We start from the raw sequence: 26,554 nt of genomic DNA, 5'->3' as shown, positions 1-26,554 counted from the left end.
AACACAACAGAAAGTAGCTACTTGATAAAGGCCTTAAGGGCCAAGTGTTCGGTTTGAGATTCTGCCATTAACTGCAGTAGATAACTTTATTGCCCTCTAGTGGTCATATTCAATATGCCCAAAATACGCAATAGGAACGTATTGTGCACCTGGAAATTTATGAATATTTCTTATTGTTTTAATGGAAAACCCCTAATAGCCAGTGTGTAGAGTTAAACATGCGAAGGGGGATATTACACGTTCTACCTTTGTGTACCTATTCAGGATACATGACAATGAAGATAATGACAGGGGACCCATGATGTCATACTGTTACCATAATTCTGTTACCGGGTGTTAATCCACATTACTTACTAAATAACTAAAAGAGATGTTTTGCAAACTCAAGGTGCCATGTCATAGCTGACACCACATTCTTTCTGAAGACATCTTTGAATCTTATTTCGGGAGCAGGTAGAGGCTTGAGTTTTTGGAAAACATGGTCACCTAAAAACTGAGGGAGATTTTATCCTCATTCTATTACCCAGCTTCACATCTGCACTGTTTTTCAAGTTAATGTTTTTTTTTCTCGTAAAATTGACAATGGAATTTGTTAAAAGCAGTCTTGTGTATAGAGTTTTGTTTTAACTTTGCAATCAATGGCTTTAGTTTGGAATACTTTTAAAGTGAAAAAAAGTATCAGCGTCATTCTGTTACCATGGAATTGCCTCACTGTTTGGAGTCACTGTCTAAGAAGCAGAGAATTCCATAGCACACATGATCATCTATTCTCAACTTCTTTCCTGTCCAGTAGAAGAACCAGTAGTTTCTCAATTTATTGACATGAGAAAAGAGCTAGTTGTAATTTGTTCTAATATGTACAGTATGTTGGACATACTGCTCTTTCATTGAAATTGTGAAAACAACGTTGATTCAACCCAGTGGGAGGTTTGCACCGGAGTAACACACAGCACACTAACATCAAGCATGTATTCACTGTTCACCTTTATCTGTTGTTTATGAAGCATGTGACAAATAGCATTTGATTTGTCAGCAAATTACACAATAAGATGAGAACCTGCAGTGCAGACTATTCTTGTTATGTTAAGGGGAATGGAGAAGCTTCTAGTTCTGCTGGTATTTGTGTTCTCCCTCTCCCCTAGCAGGGAGCAGAGATGGTGGTAGTAGCAGATGGTAGACATACAGAGGGTTATTATGTCATGTCCATGCCATTTGACTGAAAACATCCTATTTTACCTAGAGGCATGTGTGCATAACCCTATCAGCTCCCTAAGTTAGATAAACTGGACCATTTTACCATTTCAGACTAATCACATCTACAGTGGGGAGAACAAGTATTTGATACACTGATGATTTTGCAGGTTTTCCTACTTACAAAGCATGTAGAGGTCTGTAATTTTTATCATAGGTACACTTCAACTGTGAGAGAGAATCTAAAACAAAAATCCAGAATATCACACTGTATGATTTTGAAGTAATTAATTTGCAGTTTATTGCATGACATAAGTATTTGATACATCATAAAAGCAGAACTTAATATTTGGTAGAGAAACCTTTGTTTGCAATTATAGAGACCATACGTTTCCTGTAGTTCTTGACCAGGTTTGCACACACTGCAGCAGGGATTTTGGCCCACTCCTCCATACAGACCTTCTCCAGATCCTTCAGGTTTCGGGGCTGTCGCTGGGCAATACGGACTTTCAGCTCCCTCCAAAGATTTTCTATTGGGTTCAGGTCTGGAGACTGGCTAGGCCACTCCAGGACCTTGAGATGCTTCTTACGGAGCCACTCCTTAGTTGCCCTGGCTGTGTGTTTTGGTTCGTTGTCATGCTGGAAGACCCAGCCATCTTCAATGCTATTACTGAGGGAAGGAGGTTGTTGGCCAAGATCTCGCGATACATGGCCCCATCCATCCTCCCCTCAATACGGTGCAGTCATCCTGTCCCCTTTGCAGAAAAGCATCCCCAAATAATGATGTTTCCACCTCCATGCTTCACGGTTGGGATGGTGTTCTTGGGGTTGTACTCATCCTTCTTCTTCCTCCAAACACGGCGAGTGGAGTTTAGACCAAAAAGCTCTATTTTTGTCTCATCAGACCACATGACCTTCTCCCATTCCTCCTCTGGATCATTCAGATGGTCATTGGCAAACTTCAGACGGGCCTGGCCATGCGCTGGCTTGAACAGGGGGACCTTGCGTGCGCTGCAGAATTTTTATCCATGGCGGTGTAGTGTGTTACTAATGGTTTTCTTTGAGACTGTGGTCCCAGCTCTCTTCAGGTCATTGACCAGGTGCTGCCGTGTAGTTCTGGGCTGATCCCTCACCTTCCTCATGATCATTGATGCCCCACAAGGTGAGATCTTGCATGGAGTCCCAGACTGAGGGTGATTGACCGTCATCTTGAACTTCTTCCATTTTCTAATAATTGCGCCAACAGTGGTTGCCTTCTCACCAAGCTGCTTGCCTATTGTTCTGTAGCCCATCCCAGCCTTGTGCAGGTCTACAATTTTATCCCTGATGTCCTTACACAGCTCTCGGGCCATTGTGGAGAGGTTGGAGTCTGTTTGATTGAGTGTGTGGACAGGTGTCTTTTTTATACAGGTAACGAGTTCAAACAGGTGCAGTTAATACAGGTAATGAGTGGAGAACAGGAAAACTAACAGATCTGAAAAACTAACAGGTCTGTGAGAGCCGGAATTCTTACTGGTTGGTAGGTGATCAAATACTTATGTCATGCAATAAAATGCAAATTAATTACTTAAAAATCATACAATGCTCACAGTTGAAGTGTACCTATGATAAAAAGTACAGACCTCTACATGCTTTGTAAGTAGGAAAACCTGCAAAATCGGCAATGTATCAAATACTTGTTCTCCCCACTGTATATCCCCCTCTAGGGATGCAAAACCAGTTTGTTCACACCGTATTATCAGTCAATGGTTCACATACACATACAGTATTCCTTTCTGCTGTTGAATAGTCCTGTCTTGGTCCGTTTTGCTGTGAAATAAGTGATATATGAAGACTGAAAAGACCAACAGTGGGCTTATGTTACAAAAACCACGACAACTCAATATTAATGATCCCATCATCAATTATTTATCTGGCAGTATTGCAGACCCAAGATATTTCCATCATGTTGGGTAGAGGCGACACAGATAGCGAACATAACGAGATATTTACATATTTTTCTCCATCTCAACTCTTGTAGCCCTAAGGGAACCACTGCCTCTGACTGCCTCTGCAGCACACAGCCATGAATTAAGCATTCACAAAGGAAGCTGTGACCAATGACGGCACACTATTTTCAGGGCTGTGCCGTTGGTCCAGACTTAACCCACAGTGGATGTCTGTTTGTCATATGCTGCTCTGGCTCCAGCGTTCTCCTCCCACTCTTTATGTTGCTATGATTTATAATGTAGTGCAATGGGGGCTGTCAGTGCCAGCATGGCGTGTAAGTGCATGGTCAGAGCAGCCTTGATTGGAACAAGGAACTGCTTCTTGCTCAGGTGATGTAGTGAGGAAATTGGGGGATGGTCTGGTGGAAGCTACTGTATATGTCCCCTGGCTGGCTCTCAGTTCCAATACCATGGCCATATCAGAGATGCTATGTGCAGCCTCTCACAACTGCAACACCACAATAAATGTACTTCATACATTATTCACTCCCACAGCATGGTTCTGGAAATGGATGGCCTGTCATACTAGCCTTTGCACACCAACAAAGTATGGTTTCCAGGTTTCCTATTTTGCGTTGAGATTCTGTCTGTAGCAAGCCTCAGGTGAAGCCATTGTAGTCACATCTGGTTCAAGGCCATTGTCAGTGTACTTGAAAGCAATGCAATAAGCATTCATTGTGTTGTAATTGTATTGAATGCCCTGAACTCAGTCATTTCAACAAGGCGAATAGTAAATCAGTTACAGAGGAAGTATTGTTTTATTGTTACATTCTTACTCAAGGGTGATAGCCACATTTTTATATACACTATCTGTTTCACAAGGTAAATCTTGTAACCTGAAGGAATGGATGACTAGTTTCTAAGACTACAGCTTCAGTCCAAGCTCAAGTGTGACCTAGCTGTGTATTTGATCAGTTAATGTATAAACATCGTACGATGACATTAATAGTTAAACTGGCTTGTGTGACTTATGTACCCCTCCGGACGTTCTTAGCACATTTTAGAAGGACTTCACAGAGAACACCCGTCAAACATGCTGTGAGTACAGTACGCTAACTACTGATAATGCTATAAGTTGTACCATGGGAGAATACTGGACCATGGTTTAGGCACTATTCCTTAGCAGTTAGCTGAATTCCTGTTCGACAATCCAAGACAGTGCACAACTATGTGTGCTTTGTCTGAGTCGGAACAGTGTTTCAAACTAGCGTCTAGGCCCAATCATTGCCAAAGACGTGTTTGATAGCGTCTGAAGTTGTCTTAGATGTACTATTATCTGTCTAGAGTTTGAATTGTTTCAATGGCAAATGTATTCCAGTTTGTATGCAAATCCCACTGTGTGGATTGTCTATCATTCTCTCATACAGCAGTAAGATTGAAAGTGAATGGCCAATACACCACAGCTAAAGGCTGTTCTTTGGCACGATGCAAAGTGGTGTGCCTGGATACAGCCTTTAGCTGTGGTATATTGGCCATATAACACAAACCCCCGAGGTGCCCTTATTGCTATTATAAACTGGGGGGGGCATTGTGTGTGTGTATAGTGTGTGTGGGAGGTCTGGCAGTGCGTGAGTATAGTGTGTGTGTGGGAGGTCTGGCAGTGCGTGAGTATAGTGTGTGTGTGGGAGGTCTGGCAGTGCGTGAGTATAGTGTGTGTGTGTGTGTGGGGGGGAGGTCTGGCAGTGCGTGAGTATAGTGTGTGTGGGAGGTCTGGCAGTGCGTGAGTATAGTGTGTGTGTGGGAGGTCTGGCAGTGCGTGAGTATAGTGTGTGTGTGGGAGGTCTGGCAGTGCGTGAGTATAGTGTGTGTGGGAGGTCTGGCAGTGCGTGAGTATAGTGTGTGTGTGGGAGGTCTGGCAGTGCGTGAGTATAGTGTGTGTGTGGGAGGTCTGGCAGTGCGTGAGTAGTGTGTGTGTGTGGGAGGTCTGGCAGTGCGTGAGTATAGTGTGTGTGTGGGAGGTCTGGCAGTGCGTGAGTATAGTGTGTGTGTGGGAGGTCTGGCAGTGCGTGAGTATAGTGTGTGTGTGTGTGTGTGTGTGTGTGGGGGGGAGGAGGTCTGGCAGTGCGTGAGTATAGTGTGTGTGGGAGGTCTGGCAGTGCGTGAGTGTAGTGTGTGTGTGTGGGAGGTCTGGCAGTGCGTGAGTATAGTGTGTGTGTGGGAGGTCTGGCAGTGCGTGAGTATAGTGTGTGTGTGGGAGGTCTGGCAGTGCGTGAGTATAGTGTGTGTGGGGGGAGGTCTGGCAGTGCGTGAGTATAGTGTGTGTGGGAGGTCTGGCAGTGCGTGAGTATAGTGTGTGTGTGGGAGGTCTGGCAGTGCGTGAGTATAGTGTGTGTGTGGGAGGTCTGGCAGTGCGTGAGTATAGTGTGTGTGTGTGGGAGGTCTGGCAGTTCGTGAGTATAGTGTGTGTGTGGGGAGGTCTGGCAGTGCGTGAGTATAGTGTGTGTGTGGGAGGTCTGGCAGTGCGTGAGTATAGTGTGTGTGTGTGGGAGGTCTGGCAGTGCGTGAGTATAGTGTGTGTGTGTGGGAGGTCTGGCAGTGCGTGAGTATAGTGTGTGTGTGTGGGAGGTCTGGCAGTGCGTGAGTATAGTGTGTGTGTGGGAGGTCTGGCAGTGCGTGAGTATAGTGTGTGTGTGGGAGGTCTGGCAGTGCGTGAGTATAGTGTGTGTGTGTGTGTGTGTGTGTGTGTGTGGGGGGAGGAGGTCTGGCAGTGCGTGAGTATAGTGTGTGTGGGAGGTCTGGCAGTGCGTGAGTGTAGTGTGTGTGTGGGAGGTCTGGCAGTGCGTGAGTATAGTGTGTGTGGGAGGTCTGGCAGTGCGTGAGTATAGTGTGTGTGGGAGGTCTGGCAGTGCGTGAGTATAGTGTGTGTGTGGGAGGTCTGGCAGTGCGTGAGTATAGTGTGTGTGTGGGAGGTCTGGCAGTGCGTGAGTATAGTGTGTGTGTGGGAGGTCTGGCAGTGCGTGAGTATAGTGTGTGTGTGGGAGGTCTGGCAGTGCGTGAGTATAGTGTGTGTGTGGGGAGGTCTGGCAGTGCGTGAGTATAGTGTGTGTGGGGGGAGGTCTGGCAGTGCGTGAGTATAGTGTGTGTGTGGGAGGTCTGGCAGTGCGTGAGTATAGTGTGTGTGTGGGAGGTCTGGCAGTGCGTGAGTATAGTGTGTGTGTGGGAGGTCTGGCAGTGCGTGAGTATAGTGTGTGTGTGGGAGGTCTGGCAGTTCGTGAATATAGTGTGTGTGTGGGAGGTCTGGCAGTGCGTGAGTATAGTGTGTGTGTGGGAGGTCTGGCAGTGCGTGAGTATAGTGTGTGTGTGTGTGGGAGGTCTGGCAGTGCGTGAGTATAGTGTGTGTGTGTGGGAGGTCTGGCAGTGCGTGAGTATAGTGTGTGTGTGTGGGAGGTCTGGCAGTGCGTGAGTATAGTGTGTGTGTGTGGGAGGTCTGGCAGTGCGTGAGTATAGTGTGTGTGTGTGGGAGGTCTGGCAGTGCGTGAGTATAGTGTGTGTGTGTGGAGGTCTGGCAGTGCGTGAGTATAGTGTGTGTGTGGGAGGTCTGGCAGTGCGTGAGTATAGTGTGTGTGTGTGTGTGTGGGAGGTCTGGCAGTGCGTGAGTATAGTGTGTGTGTGTGGGAGGTCTGGCAGTGCGTGAGTATAGTGTGTGTGTGGGGGGAGGTCTGGCAGTGCGTGAGTATAGTGTGTGTGTGTGGGAGGTCTGGCAGTGCGTGAGTATAGTGTGTGTGTGGGAGGTCTGGCAGTGCGTGAGTATAGTGTGTGTGTGGGAGGTCTGGCAGTGCGTGAGTATAGTGTGTGTGTGTGGAGGTCTGGCAGTGCGTGAGTATAGTGTGTGTGTGTGGGGAGGTCTGGCAGTGCGTGAGTATAGTGTGTGTGTGGGAGGTCTGGCAGTGCGTGAGTATAGTGTGTGTGTGTGTGGGAGGTCTGGCAGTGCGTGAGTATAGTGTGTGTGTGGGGAGGTCTGGCAGTGCGTGAGTATAGTGTGTGTGTGTGTGGGAGGTCTGGCAGTGCGTGAGTATAGTGTGTGTGTGTGGGAGGTCTGGCAGTGCGTGAGTATAGTGTGTGTGTGGGAGGTCTGGCAGTGCGTGAGTATAGTGTGTGTGTGGGAGGTCTGGCAGTGGTAGTCGCTTTAGCCCCTGTGGAGTCTCTGTTGTGAGCAGATAAGACCTGGAATTATTTAGGGAAACAGGACAGTATCTTTCACCAGGCATTAGTGTCTCTGTCTGGACTGTGGATTTAAGTATTTCAGAGACAAAAACTTTCGGCAAGATACTGGAGATTAAAGATAACAGTTAACAAGACTTGGAAAGTGTTGCTAATGCAATAGAAGAGATTAGAAATGCCTCCCAGATGAAATTTTAGAAGGGTTATTTCTGATATGGTTTGTTGAAGAGATTTCCAGGAGCAGATTATTATTTTTCTTTAGTGTACAGGTTTTCCTCAGCTTTCAACTAAGGAATGTGGTGAAGGAGAAATGTTAACCCTGCTCACGCTTTTTTTGTAAGTGGCTATTTCTTGCGAATCAACCACTGTTGATACTTATACAGATAACATAATAGGAGATATGGTTGCCGAGGGGATGGTTGTCTCATAGTCTATTAAAGTCCTCCATTTTGTTTGGATTGCCTCTCAGAAACTCATCCTGAAAAGCAATTGCTTTGGAATTAATTCAAAGCCCGGAGAAAACACCATGACCACTACTCTGTATGCCTCTAAGTCTGATGCAATACCAGTGCTCTTTAAACCTACAGTGTTTTGTTACATCTCCTACAGTAGCTATCATGTTCAAAGCACATATTGAACCAATTGTGTATGAGTTATGAATGATTTAGTGAGGCTTTATGCCACTTCAACTTTCATTGCTTGTGTTTTGAAAAAGGCATGCACAATGGTGTACACTCCATACACTAGTCTGACCATCACACACATGCAAACAAACTCAAGAGCAGTGAGTTTACTAATAACCTACACCTGATTTATTGTAGAGCAAGTACAATCCAGGCATTGCTGAATGTTTCAATAGGGTATACATCTCCCTCCAACCCTTAAAACAACATTAATAACTACCTGGAAACTGGAACTACCTGGCAGAACTTCACTGTCTGGCATGCTAGTTGAGAAACCACAGACTCTAATGTGACAGTGGGGAATATGACCAAAGCAACAACAACAAAAAGGCCCCCTCTAAAAAAACAATGGCGTCATGGACACAACCACCATTTTACAAGGTCTCAAAACACGTAATGATTGACAGTATTTTACTGAAGCATTATTTAGCCTAGTCTGCAGTTTTAAACTGGCTCCTCAGAGGCAACGTCGTGAGCAAAAAAGATTTCATAGGTTCTGTTTTAGTTTTGAAGACTGGAGGAAACAGCTCTCAGTTTCTCTTTGGATAATTCTGAACATCTGTCTTATGCAAATGTATTATGTTAAAAGCTGCCCCTATGACTGTATGATGATGTTACAGACAATGTCAAAGTTCTTCTTTGAAATGTGCTCATCCTTAGACATCAGGCCATTTCTCAATGTCAGCTACCTACAGGCCAAAATAAAGGATACACTTGAGTAAATGAGGGATACAAAGTATATTGAAAATAGGTGCTTCCACACAGGTGTGGTTCCTGATTTAATTCATCAGTAACCATCCCATCATGCTTAGGGTCATGTATAAAAATGCCCACTTTCCTGTTATTTTTAGCTACCATGGCTAGAAGAAGAGATCTCAGTGACTTTAAAAGTGACATCTCAAAGGAGCATAGGGTGTTTAGTGTGTGTGTGTGTGTGTGTGTGTGTTGTGTGTGTGTGTGCGTGCAGCTCAGTCACCAGATCTCAACCCAATAAACCACTTATGGTAGATTCTGGAGCATGTTTTCCACCATCAACAAAACACCAAATTATAGAATTTATTGTCGAAGAATGGTGTTGCATGCTTCCAGTAGAGTTCCAGACAAGGTGCATTGAAGATGTTCTGGCAGCTCATGGTGGCCCAACACACTATTAAGACACTTTATCTTGGTGTTTCCTTTATTTTGGCAGTTACCTGTATGTCTTCAACATTTCTGGAAGGACTTAAAATGCCTCTAACTGGGAATCAAATCAGTATACAGAGATAGAATGGGTTTAATGGGTATCCAAGCAGCACAACAGGACGGGTGGGATTCTCTTAAATGCCACAGTATATGGTTGGTGAACATCTCCACCACAGACCTTTACCTCTGTATCTCTGTATGACTCATGATCAGTGTTTGTGTGTGTCTTGTAGTGCCATCTAGTGGATATAACTAAGAAGTGCATCTATTATGGTGAACTGATGTACATATTCTCAGGACACAGAATCACTGTAGCAGTGAAATGTTCTATGAATGCACCTGGAGTGGGTAGGGCCACATGGTATGTTTTCATAAGATTTATTCTGTGTGATTTGTGTATTGGTGTATGACTGACATGTGTTCTTCTCTGTTGTGTTCTGTCACACAGCAGCCAGCAGAGCAGCCAGCAGAGCAGCCATGACGATGACTCCTCTCGCTTCCTGACTCCCTTCATCCGAGAGGAGAGGTAAATACACGAAGATTCTGAAATTACTTGTATGTGTATTCTGTTTGTATTCTACGTTTTGTATTTATGCAAAAGGGTTTAATTGTTTGTCTGGTTTGATGAAAGCAAGGGGAGAGTGCTGACTGTATGAATCAGGATGCTCAGGAAATGACTTTATTCTGTCTACTTATTATACTGCTGCTTTTTCACCACTAGATGGCAGTTGGTCCTCAGCACTGCTATTTTTCACCACTAGATGGCAGTTAGTCCTCAACACTGCTCTTTGTCACCACTAGATGGCAGTTGGTCCTCAACACTGCTCTTTGTCACCACTAGATGGCAGTTGGTCCTCAGCAGTGCTTGGCATCTGGACTGTAACGCTCATTATTGACAATTTAGAGGCACTTTCTATGGTGTTGGTAATGATTGCAATGAACATATTCTTCTATGGGACATGTCAGTCTTCAATTTAGCTGTTTTTAATCATTGTCATTTAGCAACAATAACAATAAGTAATATGATAAGGTAAGGATTCAAGGCACTTGATATTATCAAGCAATCAATCAAATGTATTTATAAAGCCCTCTTTACATCAGCAGATGTCACAAAGTGTTATACAGTAACCCAGTCTTAAACCCCAAACAGCAAGCAATGCAGATGCAGAAGCACGGTGGGTAGGAAAAACTCCCTAGAAAGGCAGGAACCTAGGAAGAAACCTAGAGAGGAACATGGCTCTGAGGTGTAGCCAGTCCTCTTCTGGCTGTGCCGGGTGGAGATTATAAGAGTACATGGCCATTAAGGCCAGATGGTTCGTCAAGATGTTCAAACGTTCATAGATGACCAGCAGGGTTAAATTATAATCCAGTGGTTGAGGGTGCAACAGATCAGTACCTTAGGATTAAATGTCAGTTGTCTCGAGATGAAAACAGCAGGTCCAGGACAAGGTAGCACATCCGGTGAACAGGTCAGGGTTCTATAGCCGCAGGCAGAACATTTGAAACTGGAGTAGCAGCACGATAGCCAGGAGTCATCAGGCCAGAAAGTTCTGAGGCATGGTCCTAGGGCTCCGGTCCTCCGGGAGGGAGCGAGAGAGCCCCCATCTGACGATACCCTCAGACAGGGTCAACCAAGTAGGATATAACCCCACCCACTTTGCCAAAGCACAGCCCCCACACCATTAGAGGGATATCAACAGACCACCAACATACTACCCTGAGACGAGGCTGAGTTTTGCCCACGAAGATCTCCTCCACCGCACGAGCCCGTAGGGGAGCAAAACCTGTCAAAAGCACGTCAGTGACTCAACCCTCTTAAGTGACGCACCCTTCCTAGAGACAGCATGGAAGAGCACTAGTAAGCCAATGACTCAGCCCCCGTAATAGGGTCAAAGGCAGAGAATCCCAGTGGAGAGAGGGGAGCTAGACAGGCAGAGACAGCAAGGGCGGTTCGTCGCTCCTCACCAAGTGAGTGACCTGTGATTATTAAGCATGCTAAATTTGCTAGCAATTGTAATTCACATGTTAGTGGCAGGGCTTTGAATGTGAGTGAGAACATACTGTTCCTCTCTTTGTGGTGTGAGTGGGCTGTGGTGTGAGTGGGCTGTGGTGTGAGTGGGCTGTGGTGTGACTTGTGACTGGGTGGTTGGCTGCGGCTCCAGCACAATATTACCTCTGTCAGCAGTGGGGATATATCACAGTGGTCTCAGGGAGCACAAATGTCAGGCATGGGGAGTAAATCAGATAGAGAACAGAGAGAGGGAGAGAGCGTGGTGCCTGCCTGCCTCCCTGCCTGGAGAGAGAGAAGATCATACCTCAGCTATGAGATACCACATCAGGAGGAACTCAATGGCCTGAGCTCACTCTGGAGAAAGGGAAGGCTGTTTGAAGCTTCTAAAGGCACCTGTCATATCTGCCTCTTTCAAATGCTGCGTCTTTGTAATGAAAATGGATTCGTCATACAGTGGTTTAGTGGTGACAGAAAAAGACATTCAACTTGAAGCAGTGATAATGGCTTTGAATAAATTGAAATACAGAGTATTAACCATTATTGAAGAATCAGCTGAGCTGGTGCTGTTGGAATCCCCCCTTTTTATCTCTCTTTATTTCTCTCTCACTCTTCTATAGTATCTACGGTAGGCTACAACATTCTACTCTCCCTTTCCTCTCTCTCCTGCTCTCCTCTCCGTCCCGCTCGTTTTCTCTACAGTTCCTCCCCCGCTATTTCTCTGTGTACTGCTCCGAATAGGAACCTTACGTTTGACCTTATGGGATTTCTCCTGAATGCTACTCTTTTCTCTCTGCTTGCAATACCTGGCTGCTGCTGCTGGGGGTTGAACGGTCTGTACCCAGCTTTAGAGGGTACGGAATGTCATGTCTCCTCTGCAGGTAACTGCTACATTTAATGTCTGCTCTGGATGTTCTGTCTGATCTGTGGCTGTCTGCAGCGGTTTGTTTGCTCACAGTGCAGCTACAGCACGGCACAGGCTAGCTGGCTTACCGGTAGGCTAGCTGGGATGCCGGTAGGCTAGCTGGGATGCCGGTGGCAGTGTGTAGATGTTCCTGTGCAATAGGAGCAGGCTAGGTTATTAGCGTTAGCATTTATTGCACCAGCTGTAGAGGTTTTGCTCTGACAAATGCATTCTGTGGTTTGTTGTGTTTGCTAACTGGCTTACAAGATTATCCAAGATGACTGCCTCTTCTCTCATTCTTTTAGGTGCCATTTGCAGAATTCTGCGATTGGACAATAACTGTTGATTATGCCATGGTTTAAGGTATTCACCTGTATGAGTGAAATATACGAGGATGCCCCTGTGAATGACATCTCCCTTCTCATCTCTCTGCCTTCCAGGTCTGACAGTCCAGCGGACAAGATCAGGTAAGTCTATACTCTTCCCAAGCTTCCTTTTCTCTGCTGGGGTGGTGGAACCTGTGCTGTGGGGTTATGGAGTGGTGTATAGGTTGTGGGGTTAGATGGTGTATAGGTTGTGAGGTTATGGAGTGGTGTATAGGTTGTGGGGTTAGATGGTGTATAGGTTGTGGGGTTATGGAGTGGTGTATAGGTTGTGGGGTTAGATGGTGTGGTGTATAGGTTGTGTGATGTATAGGTTGTGGGGTTAGATTGTGGGGTTAGATGGCGTGGTGTATAGGTTGTGGGGTTAGATGGCGTGGTGTATAGGTTGTGGGGTTAGATGGGGTGGTGGTTAGATGGCGTGGTGTATAGGTTGTGGGGTTAGATGGCGTGGTGTATAGATTGTGGGGTTAGATGGCGTGGGGTTAGATGGGGTGGTGTATAGGTTGTGGGGTTATGGAGTGGTGTATAGGTTGTGGGGTTAGATGGCGTGGTGTATAGGTTGTGGGGTTAGGCGTGGTGTATGGCGTGATGTGGTGTATAGGTTGTGGGGTTAGATGGCGTGGTGTATAGGTTGTGGGGTTAGATGGCGTGGTGTATAGGTTGTGGGGTTAAATAGGGTGATGTATAGATTGTGGGGTTAGATGGTGTGGTGTATAGGTTGTTGGGTTAGATTGTGGGGTTAGATGGCGTGGTGTACCCCACAACCTATACACCACGCCATCTAACCCCACAATCTAACCCCACAACCTATACACCACACCATCTAACCCCACATTCTATACACCAACCCATCTAACCCCACAACCTATACACCACGCCATCTAACCCCACAACCTATCTACACGCCATCCCCACAACCCCACAACCTATATGGCGTGGTGTATAGGCTGTGGGGTTAGATGGCGTGGTGTATAGGTTGTGGGGTTAGATGGCGTGGTGTATAGGTTGTGGGGGCGTTAGATGGGTTGTGGGGTTAGATGGCGTAGGTTATAGGTTGGGGTTAGATGGCGTGGTGTATAGAATGTGGGGTTAGGTTGTGGGGTTAGATGGCGTGGTGTATAGGTTGTGGGGTTAGATGGCGTGGTGTATAGGTTGTGGGGTTAGATGGCGTGGTGTATAGGTTGTGGGGTTAGATGGCGTGGTGTATAGGTTGTGGGGTTAGATGGCGTGGTGTATAGGTTGTGGGGTTAGATGGCGTGGTGTATAGGTTGTGGGGTTAGATGGCGTGGGTGTAGAATTGTGAGGTTAGATTGGGGGTTAGATGGCGTGGTGTATAGGTTGTGGGGTTAGATGGGGTGGTGTATAGGTTGTGGGGTTAGATGGGGTGGTGTATAGGTTGTGGGGGTTAGGTTGTGGGGGTTAGATGGGGTGGTGTATAGGTTGTGGGGTTAGATTGTGGGGTTAGATGGCGTGGTGTATAGGTTGTGGGGTTAGATGGCGTGGTGTATAGGTTGTGGGGTTAGATGGCGTGGTGTATAGGTTGTGGGGTTAGATGGCGTGGTGTATAGGTTGTGGGGTTAGATGGGGTGGTGTATAGGTTGTGGGGTTAGATGGGGTGGGGTTAGATGGCATGGTGTATAGATTGTGGGGTTAGATGGCGTGGTGTATAGGTTGTGGGGTTAGATGGCGTGGTGTATAGGTTGTGGGGTTAGATGGCGTGGTGTATAGGTTGTGGGGTTAGATGGCGTGGTGTATAGGTTGTGGGGTTAGATGGGGTGGTGGATAGGTTGTGGGGTTAGATGGGGTGGTGTATAGGTTGTGGGGTTAGATGGCGTGGTGTATAGGTTGTGGGGTTAGATGGCGTGGTGTATAGGTTGTGGGGTTAGATGGCGTGGTGTATAGGTTGGGGGTTAGATGGGGTGGTGTATAGGTTGTGGGGTTAGATGGGGTGGTGTATAGGTTGTGGGGTTAGATGGGGTGGTGTATAGGTTGTGGGGTTAGATGGCGTGGTGTATAGGTTGTGGGGTTAGATGGGGTGGTGTATAGATTTTGGGATTAGATGGTGTGGTGTATAGGTTGTGGGGTTAGATGGGGTGGTGTATAGATTTTGGGATTAGATGGTGTGGTGTACAGGAGGCTGCTGTCCTGTCACCCTATGGCCCCCAGCCCACCCACCCTGCATGTGCTAGATCTGTGGCTCTGTCCCTGCTCACTGAGGTGTCTGAATACGCTTTTCATTTGGAAAGGCGAGTCGGGAATACAGTTGCAAGCCATGGAATGTCATTGTTTGTTTTTTACTGGAGAAACAACATCAGTCACAATAAGGGAAACAAACAGGGCTTTGTTAGTGGACTTCAGGCAGCTGCTATTCGTCTGTTAGCTACTCTGTTTGGTCAGGTTTGAAGATCTGTGTGCAGTCACTTCATTCTGAAGGGTCTCTTTAGACTCTTACACCTGTGGCGACACTTGCCAGGTCTGAGTAACACTGTTTATATGACACAAGCCTTAAAGGTGAGTGATAGCATTGCAATGGGGAGGTATGAAGGTTTTGATTTGGATGTGCAGTTTGGTAGTTGTCTTTGTTCCCCTGTCATTACTCCTTGGGAAACTACTATCAACACACAATTCACAGTTCAGTAGGTCTGTCAGCAGTGTGTGATTTTAGTGTGGATGTGTGTGTGTATATGGGATGACTGGTTGTTGTTGTGTTAAGGTTGGGATTGCTGATTTGAAGTGATTTTATAGGTAGGGAGAGGGGTCTAAGGACAATGTTGATGTGTTTGCAGGTGAAGCTGCTTAAAACACAGTGAGCTGATCCTCCGTTGTCCCTCGTCATTGTTAGGCAAGTTTGAAGTAATTTGTCTTGTGTTACCATGGTTACTTACAATTAATGTGTTTACACAGATATATCCTCTTTCATAACTATCTTGTAAAATTTTCAAAATGCATTCCTATAGGTCGTTAATATCTATGACCTTATCTGTTCAGATTGTGGCGGACAGGATATGATCGGGCACACTGGTGGAGTGGTGGTATGTGTCTGGCCTGGGTTGAATAGCCAGTCATGCGGGTTGTGTGATGAACAGACAGAGCCAGGTTTGGACTACTATAGCCCCTGACCACCACCACATCACGGGAGCTACAGATGGTCGACTAAACTCCATCCAATACTCTTTCTTTTGTGTCCAGCCATTAAGTCCCTGCATTTTAAAATACAGTGCCTTGCGAAAGTATTCGGCCCCCTTGAACTTTGCGACCTTTTGCCACATTTCAGGCTTCAAACATAAAGATACAGATAAAATAAAGATACAGATAAAACTGTATTTTTTTGTGAAGAATCAACAAGTGGGACACAATCATGAAGTGGAACGACATTTATTGGATATTTCAAACTTTTTTAACAAATCAAAAACTGAAAAATTGGGCGTGCAAAATTATCCAGCCCCTTTACTTTCAGTGCAGCAAACTCTCTCCAGAAGTTCAGTGAGGATCTCTGAATGATCCAATGTTGACCTAAATGACTAATGATGATAAATACAATCCACCTGTGTGTAATCAAGTCTCCGTATAAATGCACCTGCACTGTGATAGTCTCAGAGGTCCGTTAAAAGCGCAGAGAGCATCATGAAGAACAAGGAACACACCAGGCAGGTCCGAGATACTGTTGTGAAGAAGTTTAAAGCCGGATTTGGATACAAAAAGATTTCCCAAGCTTTAAACATCCCAAGGAGCACTGTGCAAGCGATAATATTGAAATGGAAGGAGTATCAGACCACTGCAAATCTATCAAGACCTGGCCGTCCCTCTAAACTTTCAGCTCATACAAGGAGAAGACCAGAGATGCAGCCAAGAGGCCCATGATCACTCTGGATGAACTGCAGAGATCTACAGCTGAGGTGGGAGACTCTGTCCATAGGACAACAATCAGTCGTATATTGCACAAATCTGGCCTTTTATGGAAGAGTGGCAAGAAGAAAGCCATTTCTTAAAGATATCCATAAAAAGTGTTGTTTAAAGTTTGCCACAAGCCACCTGGGAGACACACCAAACATGTGGAAGAAGGTGCTCTGGTCAGATGAAACCAAAATTGAACTTTTTGGCAACAATGCAAAACGTTATGTTTGGTGTAAAAGCAACACAGCTCATCACCCTGAACACACCATCCCCACTGTCAAACATGGTGGTGGCAGCATCATTGTTTGGGCCTGCTTTTCTTCAGCAGGGACAGGGAAGATGGTTAAAATTGATGGGAAGATGGATGGAGCCAAATACAGGACCATTCTGGAAGAAAACCTGATGGAGTCTGCAAAAAACCTGAGACTGGGATGAAGATTTGTCTTCCAACAAGACAATGATTCAAAACTTAAAGAAAAATGTACAATGGAATGGTTCAAAAATAAACATATCCAGGTGTTAGAATGGCCAAGTCAAAGTCCAGACCTGAATCCAATCGTGAATCTGTGGAAAGAACTGAAAACTGCTGTTCACAAATGCTCTCCATCCAACCTCACTGAGCTCGAGCTGTTTTGCAAGGAGGAATGGGAAAAAATGTCAGTCTCTCGATGTGCAACACTGATAGAGACATACCCCAAGCGACTTACAGCTGTAATCGCAGCAAAAGGTGGCGCTACAAAGTATTAACTTAAGGGGGCTGAATAATTTTGCACGCCCAATTTGTCAGTTTTTGATTTGTTAAAAAAGTTTGAAATATCCAATAAATGTCATTCCACTTCATGATTGTGTCCCACTTGTTGTTGATTCTTCACAAAAAAATACAGTTTTATATCTTTATGTTTGAAGCCTGAAATGTGGCAAAAGGTCGCAAAGTTCAAGGGGGCCGAATACTTTCGCAAGGCACTGTAGCCAATACAGTAAGCCATAATAAGTGTATTGTGGGGGTGTGGATGAAGCCGATTTGTTGCTTTTCTATAGCCAAGTGTACCTTCATGTCAACTATGCAACTCAGCAAAATATTACAACTTTTGTTTAGAAATGTATCTCATGCTTTAAGACAACACAGGATGGAAGCCTCGGTCTTCAGAAGCTTACCAAGCTCAAACATCCAGCTATAACGCTAGACAGTCATGGTTAAGGCAGATCACTGAGAGCATCTTCATGCATTATTGAGAAGTGTAATTTCAGGGCACAGGAAGTGCCTTTTATCTTTCTGGGCTGTGCAATAGAGCTCTCGGTTCTGTGGTCAACAGGGTATTTACCCTGCACTGAGACCAGAAGACTGGAGTGCTAGTGCCTTGGTGGTCATGATTCACACAATGTTGACTTGCGATCAGTATGTTGTTGGTTGTATTGGCCACTGTAAATAATACATGCAGAAATCCATTCAGTTAGCCAAAGTGTGGATGTGTTGTCTAAAAACTGTTTAAACCTGCACTTTTCAGGACTGAAATAAAAAGATGTTGACTTGAGTCTTGATATAGGTTTCGCTGCGTAGTAACAACAAAGTTTGTACTCTGTTGATTTTTTTGGTTGACTACACCTTGCCGATGTGTTAATTGGGGTATTTGGAAGGAAAACGTAAAAATACAAGGGTGTTACCAATGGTAATGACAGTAAAACTGTTCGCACATTCTCTTAAATAAAATACATTGTTTATATACCAGAGGTAGCCAATGTGATGTTATTGGTCAATTGCCTCCTGTTACACAGCTTGTGAATGCCGTATGTATTAGCTCCACACAGGTTCAGCTAAATGGACTGTAAAGTTATTCATTCAGTGCTTGTGAGGCGTTATCCATTTATTCCTCAATGGAATAGATTTCTCACATCGTTTTTCTTCCGCCTTTCAATCGGTAGATCGTTGATCCATCCCTCCGTCCGTGGGGTGAGACATTACCTATTCCCCCTTCAGTTTGTGAAACCTGGTCCTCCTCTTTACTCTGTTAGGGAGCACTGGAGGAAACAAAATGAATAAATAATTAGCAGAAAATTGACAAATTGTTGCAGCATGGAGTTAAGTGAATCTTTTTTCAAATAATACTGCACCTTGTTAAGTCTGTTTATACAGTAGTTGGAGTACTCCATCATTGATTTTATGAGGTGACATTCACTAATGTTTGTCACTGAGCTATATAATGATGAAGATGATTATGCTCATGATGGCGATGATGATGCCAATGATACGGTAATGATGATGGTTTGGGATTTTAAATGATGACGTGATAATGGATGACTGATCATTCTGGGTCAGTGGCAGGGCAGCTATGACTAGTAGATGCTGTGAGGTCATGACGCAGCTGCACTCCCCCCTCTCTGTCTCTGTCTCTCTCTGTCTCCGTGCAGTGGAGTGAAGTGCTAATATGCCTATTCACATAGACACCGCTAGGCTCCAGTCTAGAGCAACTTGAGCTGCTAACACATGTCTCGCAGCTCCTACAGCACAGAGAGAGAGAAAGGACGGGCGAAAGAAAGGAGAGGGAGAATGAGAGAGCATCTGTGGAGGAGAGGTATGGTAGGAATGTAACCAATAGAGCACCTGACCTGAGCAGGAAACAACCTCTTTACTGGAGAATTTTAGAGGAAATAGCTTAACATTTTTATTAACCATATGGAATTTAAAGCAGAAGATGAGTCGGATGTTGTGTGTTACATTTTTACTTTGATGGTTATAATGGAAGCATTTGAGCCACTCAACCTTAACTCTTTGGACTTGATGTTGGTTTTAATGCTTCTCAGAAGAACAACCTACTGAGACGTTTGCTGTCTACGTTAGACATCACATTTTATGCTGGCATGAGACTTGAGCTGTCTTTGTTAGAGCTTGGGTGTGTTGTGTGAGAGGGGATGTGGTGATTGTACTCGTGGGGGCCGGGAGGATGACATAGCAGGCCAGTAGTGTTGTGACAGACTGTGGCTGACAGAGAGACACAGTGGGACAGAGAGCAGAGCGGGCGAGGCCATGAGAGCCAGGCGAAGGGACAGCATGGTGTCTGTTCACCATGCACAAAAATAAGGTCAGGTTCTTTTGTCTCTATTCTTATCAAGTTTTTACCTATAGTTTATTAAGTCTTGTACCACATGTAAAATGAGTCTGTTCTACAGTATTTGCTCTGTTAATAGAATGTGCTGTCTTCATAATGGGTTGACATCTTGTGTGTATAAAAGTGTATTCCACTTTTCTACTTTCCATTTTCTAAGAAAGTGAGTTGTGGGTAAAACTGCTGTGTTAAATAAAGGTCCAATGCAGCCATTTTTATCTCAATATCAAATCATTTCTGGGTAACAATTAAGTACCTTACTGTGATTGTTTTCATTTAAAATGGTCAAAAAGAAACAAAAATAGCTTCTTAGTAAAGAGCAATTTCTCAATCAAGAATTTTGCTAGGTCTGTTTGGGGTGGTCTGAGTGAGGAGGGGGAAATGAAAAACAATCTGTTATTGGCAGAGAGGTTTGTAACGCTCTTTCTTACTGGTGTATTAACACATTTACTGCCTGGTGATGTCACAAGGTAGGCCAAAATTCTGTCCCACCAAAACTGGCTCTAATTTCAGGTGACCTTTTCAAACAGCTGTTATACAAAAAGGGCATTATCATCATGTTCACAATATATAAAACGTTTTTGACTGCACTGGGCCTTTAAGTTGTTTTTTTCTGCTGATGGTGACATTGACTTCTCTAATCATCGTTGTTAAATGCATTTTGTTTTTCAATATCCAATTAACCTCCTGCAACAGTTTCAACAGCCCCAGTTTCCTTCCCTAAGCACTTCATAAGTTCATTTATAACAAACATAATACATTATGTGGAATTTGATCCTTCGTTACAACACCTATATATGTAACATAATCAGATCGACACTCCAGTTAGCAGACAGTAGCTTAAATCACTACAGAACAATAGACAATAATAGATGTTTATAATTGTTTAAGACCTCCAGTGGAGTATAGGGATCTTCCAGCTGGCTTGTGGGCCTCCCAAATCTGTCCTGGGATCTGTGCTCCTCAGTCGGCTCCATTAGGGGTAATTTGGCTAGATTTATGTTCCCTGTAAAGCTGAGAACCCAGTGCGGCCTGCGGGCACTCCCTGTAACCCCACAGTGATGAATACCCGACAGACCATTTTCTGCTATACTTGCGTAACTCTCTTTGTCTCTTTTCAATTACTGTGAATGATCGTCACTAATGAGCACATAGAGGGCTATTAGGAGAAGCCCACCTCAGTCCACCATTACTGCAACATGGAATATGATAATTCTGGAGGTAATAGATTGGTCCAAGTTAACCTGTTTACTAAGAGGGGTTTCTCCGACACACATAATACTATGTGTTCTCAAGTGTCTTGGTTTTTTAACATTTTTTAAGACTATTTTAAGATTTACAGTTTCCAACAGTAAACGTTTGATGTCCCATATGGAGGCTGATTTATTAAACACACAAACAAACCCAGTCAGAAAGTCTATCAGTCAGTCTCACAGGGTTTAAACAGCTCCTGCTACATGATGGGTGGGCATCTGTCTCACCTGAGATCTCCCTACACAGGTGAGGCTAGTTACCCAGCTAGACACTCAGTGGTCCCAACTGGTGTATTAATGATATGGCTGGTACTTTGTCTCTCATCTCTGTCACCAATAGGGAACTGTACATGTTGTACTAATGTTTTCCCCTCACTGATCCATCCTTACACATCCATTAGACCATGTGTCTGCAGGTAGACCTGAACTTGAGCTGCTGTGCTGTGACTTGCTGACTAATCATCAGACCTCTGGTGACTGGCTGTAATTCTGTTATGATCATTAGTGAATCTGTCCTGCTGCTTAGGCCCAGTAAACACCTGCATCTCACCACATCAGCAGACAAACTACTGAATGCTAATTTTACTGCGTACAAGCACTCATGTACCCATCATTATGAGCAGAGTCCATCTGCCCAATACCCAGTTAGGTAATTAAGTTAGATCCTTAATTGTGGAGTAGCGGTGGGCTGGTGATGAAACCGCTGCAGGCCCACGTGGGTAACTTACCAGGGATACTGTAGAACTACAGAGAACTGTCGACTGGCAGATGTGTTCAAAGAGGACATGCAGAGCCTAAATGAAGTTTAAAAATATCCCTCTCTTCTTCATCCCATCCCTCTTTTTTTGGGAGGTATCTCCCAGACTTCATAAATCAAGAAGTAATTTGTATCCTATCTGTCCAGACGTGATAGATTTCTCCCAAGCTGGCCTAAAGGTGCCATACATTAATCAATCTAGGGCAGTCCACCTCTAGCCCAGGGGTGGGGAGATAGGAAGACCCTGGTTCAATGTCACTACCCCAGGGGGGCCAGCTCTCTGAGGGCATGGGTCTCTGTCACTCTGCCTACACGTGGGATGAAAGCCCTGGAGGTCTGGCACTTATCAGAGGGAGCTGTGAGGTTATGGAGAGACAGATCAACCAAAGCAGATGGTAGAATATGTCATCTGTTTTGAAGCCACCATATTTAACAATATCTCAGGAAAATTGAGCCAAATGTAAGATTTTTTTTTCTGTAAAGAATTCAGCTGAATGAATTCAGCCTTAAATAACAAGCGTGGGTTTGAGGGAAAATCATCAGCCAGCCAAGCTCAGGGAAACACTTTAATGGGTGCCGGGAAGCCCACTTTCATACATAAGTGAGAGAGTGGGAAGTTATGAGTCTGCCTAGTGAGTGGAATCCAGTAATGTAAGACTCTCACCCTCTGAGGATATGAATTGATAGAATGAACTAAGGGCCGCCGAACAGTGATTCAAAGGAGGTGTGGGCACAGCGCTGCATGCTGAGTCACTGGTGGAAGAGAGAGGCCTGGAGGATGAGCCACTGGCCTCCCACGCACATCATCACTCCATGACCTTGGGTGATTGTTTTGTCTGTGTTCCCTGTAGTCAGTGTGCACTGGAGAGAGGCAGGGATTTCCCCTATATGGGTTTTTAACTCTGCACCATCCCTTGGTAAACCAGTGGCTCTAAATGAGTTAGGTGAGGATAAGGCTATTATTTTTGATCTAAGTAGATATCACAGAGTTGGCTCTATTATTATAATCTGAATGAAGCCTGTCTTTCTCTTATGCCACTCTCCACACACACTCTTTATAATAATATGATAATAGCAGAACAGAGCACGCATCATCCTAAGCATTGAAATAGCATGCTGCTCTTCATCACGTTGAGCAAAGCCAGACAGGGACAATGTTCATATCCTCAGGCGTCTGCTAGCCTGGGCCTCCTTTAATAATGGGTGTTCTGCTGTATTGTTCCTCAGAGGACCAGGTATACAGATACTGACTCCCCGCCAGTGGGCTGTGGTGAACTAACAGAGCTCTCACAGTGCTCCCACCCCTGCCCGGTGGCATGCTTCAAGTTAGGTATCATGGTAATTCTCCTGTGTGCCACCCCATGTCTTGTTTCCTCAGCCATATTAAAGTCTCACACCTTCTTCTCTACTGATAGGCCAAGCAGAGGAAGTGGAAGAAACTGATATGGAGACCACAAAGGTAGGATATACTGTATTCAATAAACATACACAAGTACTGTAGTTTGTTTAAAAACACTCAAATCAAAGCCTTTAGTATTCCACCATTCATACTGTACTTCCTATAATGTATATCCAACTCAAATAAAACACTTCACTCAGCTGTAACTATATTCAGGAATACCACCAGAGGGGGCATTCTCCCTATGGTGTGAATGCCATGACTGCCCTGGTACTGTGTTGACCCAATGGTTCGTCAGTCTTCACATATCACAGTCTCATTAAATACTGTACTAGAGTTGCTGCCACTTGTCCTTTCCTGCAAGCACATGGTCTATCAGGTTTCTGTCCGCATTGTATTGTATAGGGACAGTCACCCTGGCTCCAGTGTGCTCTGCACTGCACTGTACTGCCTGCACAGTCACCCTGGTTAGCTGATCCAGAGGTGGCCCACTACTGTACTGTATTGTATGTCCCTAAGGAACAGGATAGCTGTATCCTAAAACTAGATCCAGACTAGATGTATTTTAACAGCTTTACCTGAGTTGCATTGGTGCATTCGCCCCACTCCAATTGTACCGGTGGATTTGTCAAACAAGGGAACGCAACCAAATATGTCAAACCATTAGGGTAATAGATCACCTCTGAGATTACGCTAGCAGAGTTATGTAATATGTGTTGTTTATGTCAGTTTCTGATGTCCATCAGAGTATACTATAACCTCCTTTTTGGTGGTACACGACCTGATGATGATGTAATCTCAATTCATCCCCTGAGGTGGGATTGTAGAGGATGTACTCTGTCTTTTGTGGGATTTTGGAATATGAAGTTTGGGCCTGCAAGGCTGTTTTCTGGAAGCTTTGGTAAATGATGCTGCTTTTTCACAGTGAGTGGTGTGGATCATCTACTCAGCTCAAAATAGCTCAAGTGCCATCCTTGAATGCCTTGTGGGTTTTTGTGGCATGACAACTAACAGTGACAGATGTGTGTGTGTGAATCAAAACAGCAGGCAAACTACTACTGACTTTGATAATGACGCATCCCATGTATCTCTATGGCAACAGAGTATTCTTTTTGGGGTCTGGAAAAATACAGAATGTTTGTTTTGCTCTTGGGATGTTTGTTCGTATCTCAAGGTTTTTATTTCAGCTGTTCAGAAATATGAGACAGAGATGTAAATCGTCATGTGTCACTGATAGGAACGGTTTAGAAGAGGGTGAGAAGTGGGAATCATGAAGGAATAGGGAGGGTGAAGAATGTGGTACGTAAAGTAACACGTGAAATACTTTAAGGTTGTTTAGCTATGGGGAAGAGCTGTCCTGGGGGGTAGTTCGATCTGGTCACGCAGCCTCGACCTTAATAATACCTTCCTCCACCAGGAAGTGCGGTTTGTAAGGATACGGGTTTGTAAGGACACCTCCAGGTCAGATGCAAACCTCCAGTGGTTTGCATCTGAACACAGAGCTATAAACAGACAAGAGGCCTGAAGCTGAAGTTGATCTCACCATGCATGCACATGGGCATTGCTGTTATGAGAACAGAGGGTTAAGGTTACGTCATGATGCTGTGCCTACACTCAGCACAGCAAGCATCACTGTTGTGTACAGTTTTATCCATTTGGAAAGGATTTAATACTCCGATGTGCAATTGGCTTTTTTTTGTATTAAAGAGTAGGGGTGAGTATTATGTTTCCCAGCTTTATTAGAAGAAAGGCACATTCAAATTTTATTTGTCACATGATTAGTAAACAACAGGTGTCGACTAACAGTGAAATGTTTACTTACAGGCCCTTCCCAACAATTCAGAGAGAAAAATGGAAAAAGGAATAAATATACAATGAGTAAAGATAACCTGGCTCATATGTGCAGGTAACTGCCAAAATAAAGGAAACACCAACATAAAGTTTGGTCACCACGATCCACCAGAACAGTGTCAATGCGCCTTGACATAGATTCTACAATTGTCTGAAACTCTATTGGAGGGATGTGACACCATTGTTCCACGAGAAATTCCATAATTTGGTGTTTTGTTGACGGTGGAAAACACTGTCTCCGGCGCCGCTCCAGAATCTACCATAAGTGTATGATTGGGTTAAGACCTGGTGACTGACACACACACACACACACTTTAAACCATCTATGCTCATTTGAGACTCCTCTTTCAAAGTCACTGAGATCTCTTCTTGTAGCCAAAATAATGAGCAACTGGTTATTTTTATACATAACTCTAAGCATGATGTGATGTATTAATTGCTTAATTAACTCAAGAATCACACCTGTGTGGAAGCACCTGCTTTCAATATACTTTGTTTTGGCAGTTACCTGTATGTCCACTGCAGAGATGAATAAGTCAAATATTGAAGGACGAAGTTAGGGACAAGTAGTGGGTATTGTAAATACAATACTGTAGTACAGACAGACCCTGGGAGACTGTCCACATAGGCTGTGAGCATCATCAGCGAGGTCACAGCCATACAGAATAAAATAGAATGCTGACTAAACCTGATGAGAGCAGAACACAGTCCTCCAGTCCTCACCACACCATTAGACATCACTTCCTGGAACAAACACAGCTGCCACTACTTTCTGCATTCAGGGCCCATCTTGGGTTTAGTCATTGATATACTGTAAGGGTGCAGGAGCACGTCTCTCACGGAAAAGTCTAAGTGGGATCCTTGAGATGTCCCAACTCTGATTTTACCCCATTTTAGTAGAAATTATTAAGGTAAGGGGTTAAGGTAAGAGTTATGCTTAAGGTTATGGTAGGGGTTAGGGTTTAGGGTAGGGACGTTCCAAGGTTCCCGGATAGCACAACCCATCTCTCACTGTGGCAGAACACTGCTCCTGTTCACTGCAACCTACAAGTTGTTTGTCATTGTCACATCACTTACTATCCCCTCCATTTGACCCCACCACGCACTAAGAGGTGTGTTTGATACCCTGTTGCACTCTCATCAAGTCTGTTTTCTCTTTCTCTGTCCGTCTTCACAGTCAACAGACAGCAAGAGTTGCTTTGTCAGTCATGGTGTCTGGAAACTTAAATGTTTTTACTCGACTGGCTATGTTGGAGTTGTCTATTGGTTTCTTTATGCATCCAAACAGTCTGTTCCCTGGCCCACCCCTCTCCTCTCCTTTTTTGTTTTGGTATTAATTCTGTGTGTTGGGGATTTGGTGTGAGAGCCTGTCTATTTTGGTCCTGCTTCCCTTGCAGAAGCAGGAAGTGGCTGTGTTTTTAATAAGTGCTTTAATGTACTTTGTGATTTTTATTTATGGTGGAGCCAGAGCATGATCACATCTCTCTTTTAACTTTTGGGAAAACAGTGTTTCCTTGACTTGGCCATTGTTTCCACCCTGTGGTGTTTTGGTTATGTCTGGGCTGGCTAATCCCATAGTATTTAAACTCTTGAACTGTATGTGTGTTAGATTTGTCCATGTGGATTACATCAGGTGTGCGTGGTTGTGACAGTAGGGCCATTACAGCTCTATGTCTCTACCATTGGCCATGTGCGACTGTGGGGTTGGCATTAGCGAGCGTGGACACATTTTCCCTGGTCGGTCTGACGGTAAACAAATGTGACAGCCACTCAGTCACCTGATCGCCCATAGTAGTCTG

The 26,554-nt window shown here is 44.6% G+C and overlaps 1 protein-coding gene across 8 annotated transcripts in view; it reads left to right on the top strand.

Moving 5' to 3' along the window:
• The window catches only part of LOC112267178 (protein Aster-B), a 90,132-nt gene that overhangs the window by 7,047 nt on the left and 56,531 nt on the right, over positions 1 to 26,554 (top strand). For all 8 annotated transcript variants that reach the window (XM_042297499.1, XM_042297500.1, XM_042297494.1 and 5 more), the window contains exons 2-3: positions 9,654 to 9,731; positions 12,558 to 12,584. In XM_042297499.1, coding sequence (XP_042153433.1) covers positions 9,654 to 9,731; positions 12,558 to 12,584 — 105 coding nt within the window. The remainder of the gene's footprint in view (positions 1 to 9,653; positions 9,732 to 12,557; positions 12,585 to 26,554) is intronic.

Source organism: Oncorhynchus tshawytscha, linkage group LG14 (assembly GCF_018296145.1).
Source record: "Oncorhynchus tshawytscha isolate Ot180627B linkage group LG14, Otsh_v2.0, whole genome shotgun sequence".
NCBI classification, from domain to species: Eukaryota; Metazoa; Chordata; class Actinopteri; order Salmoniformes; family Salmonidae; genus Oncorhynchus; species Oncorhynchus tshawytscha.
The sequence above is the reverse complement of the archived record's forward strand: the minus strand, read 5'-3'. Positions and strand labels throughout refer to the sequence as shown.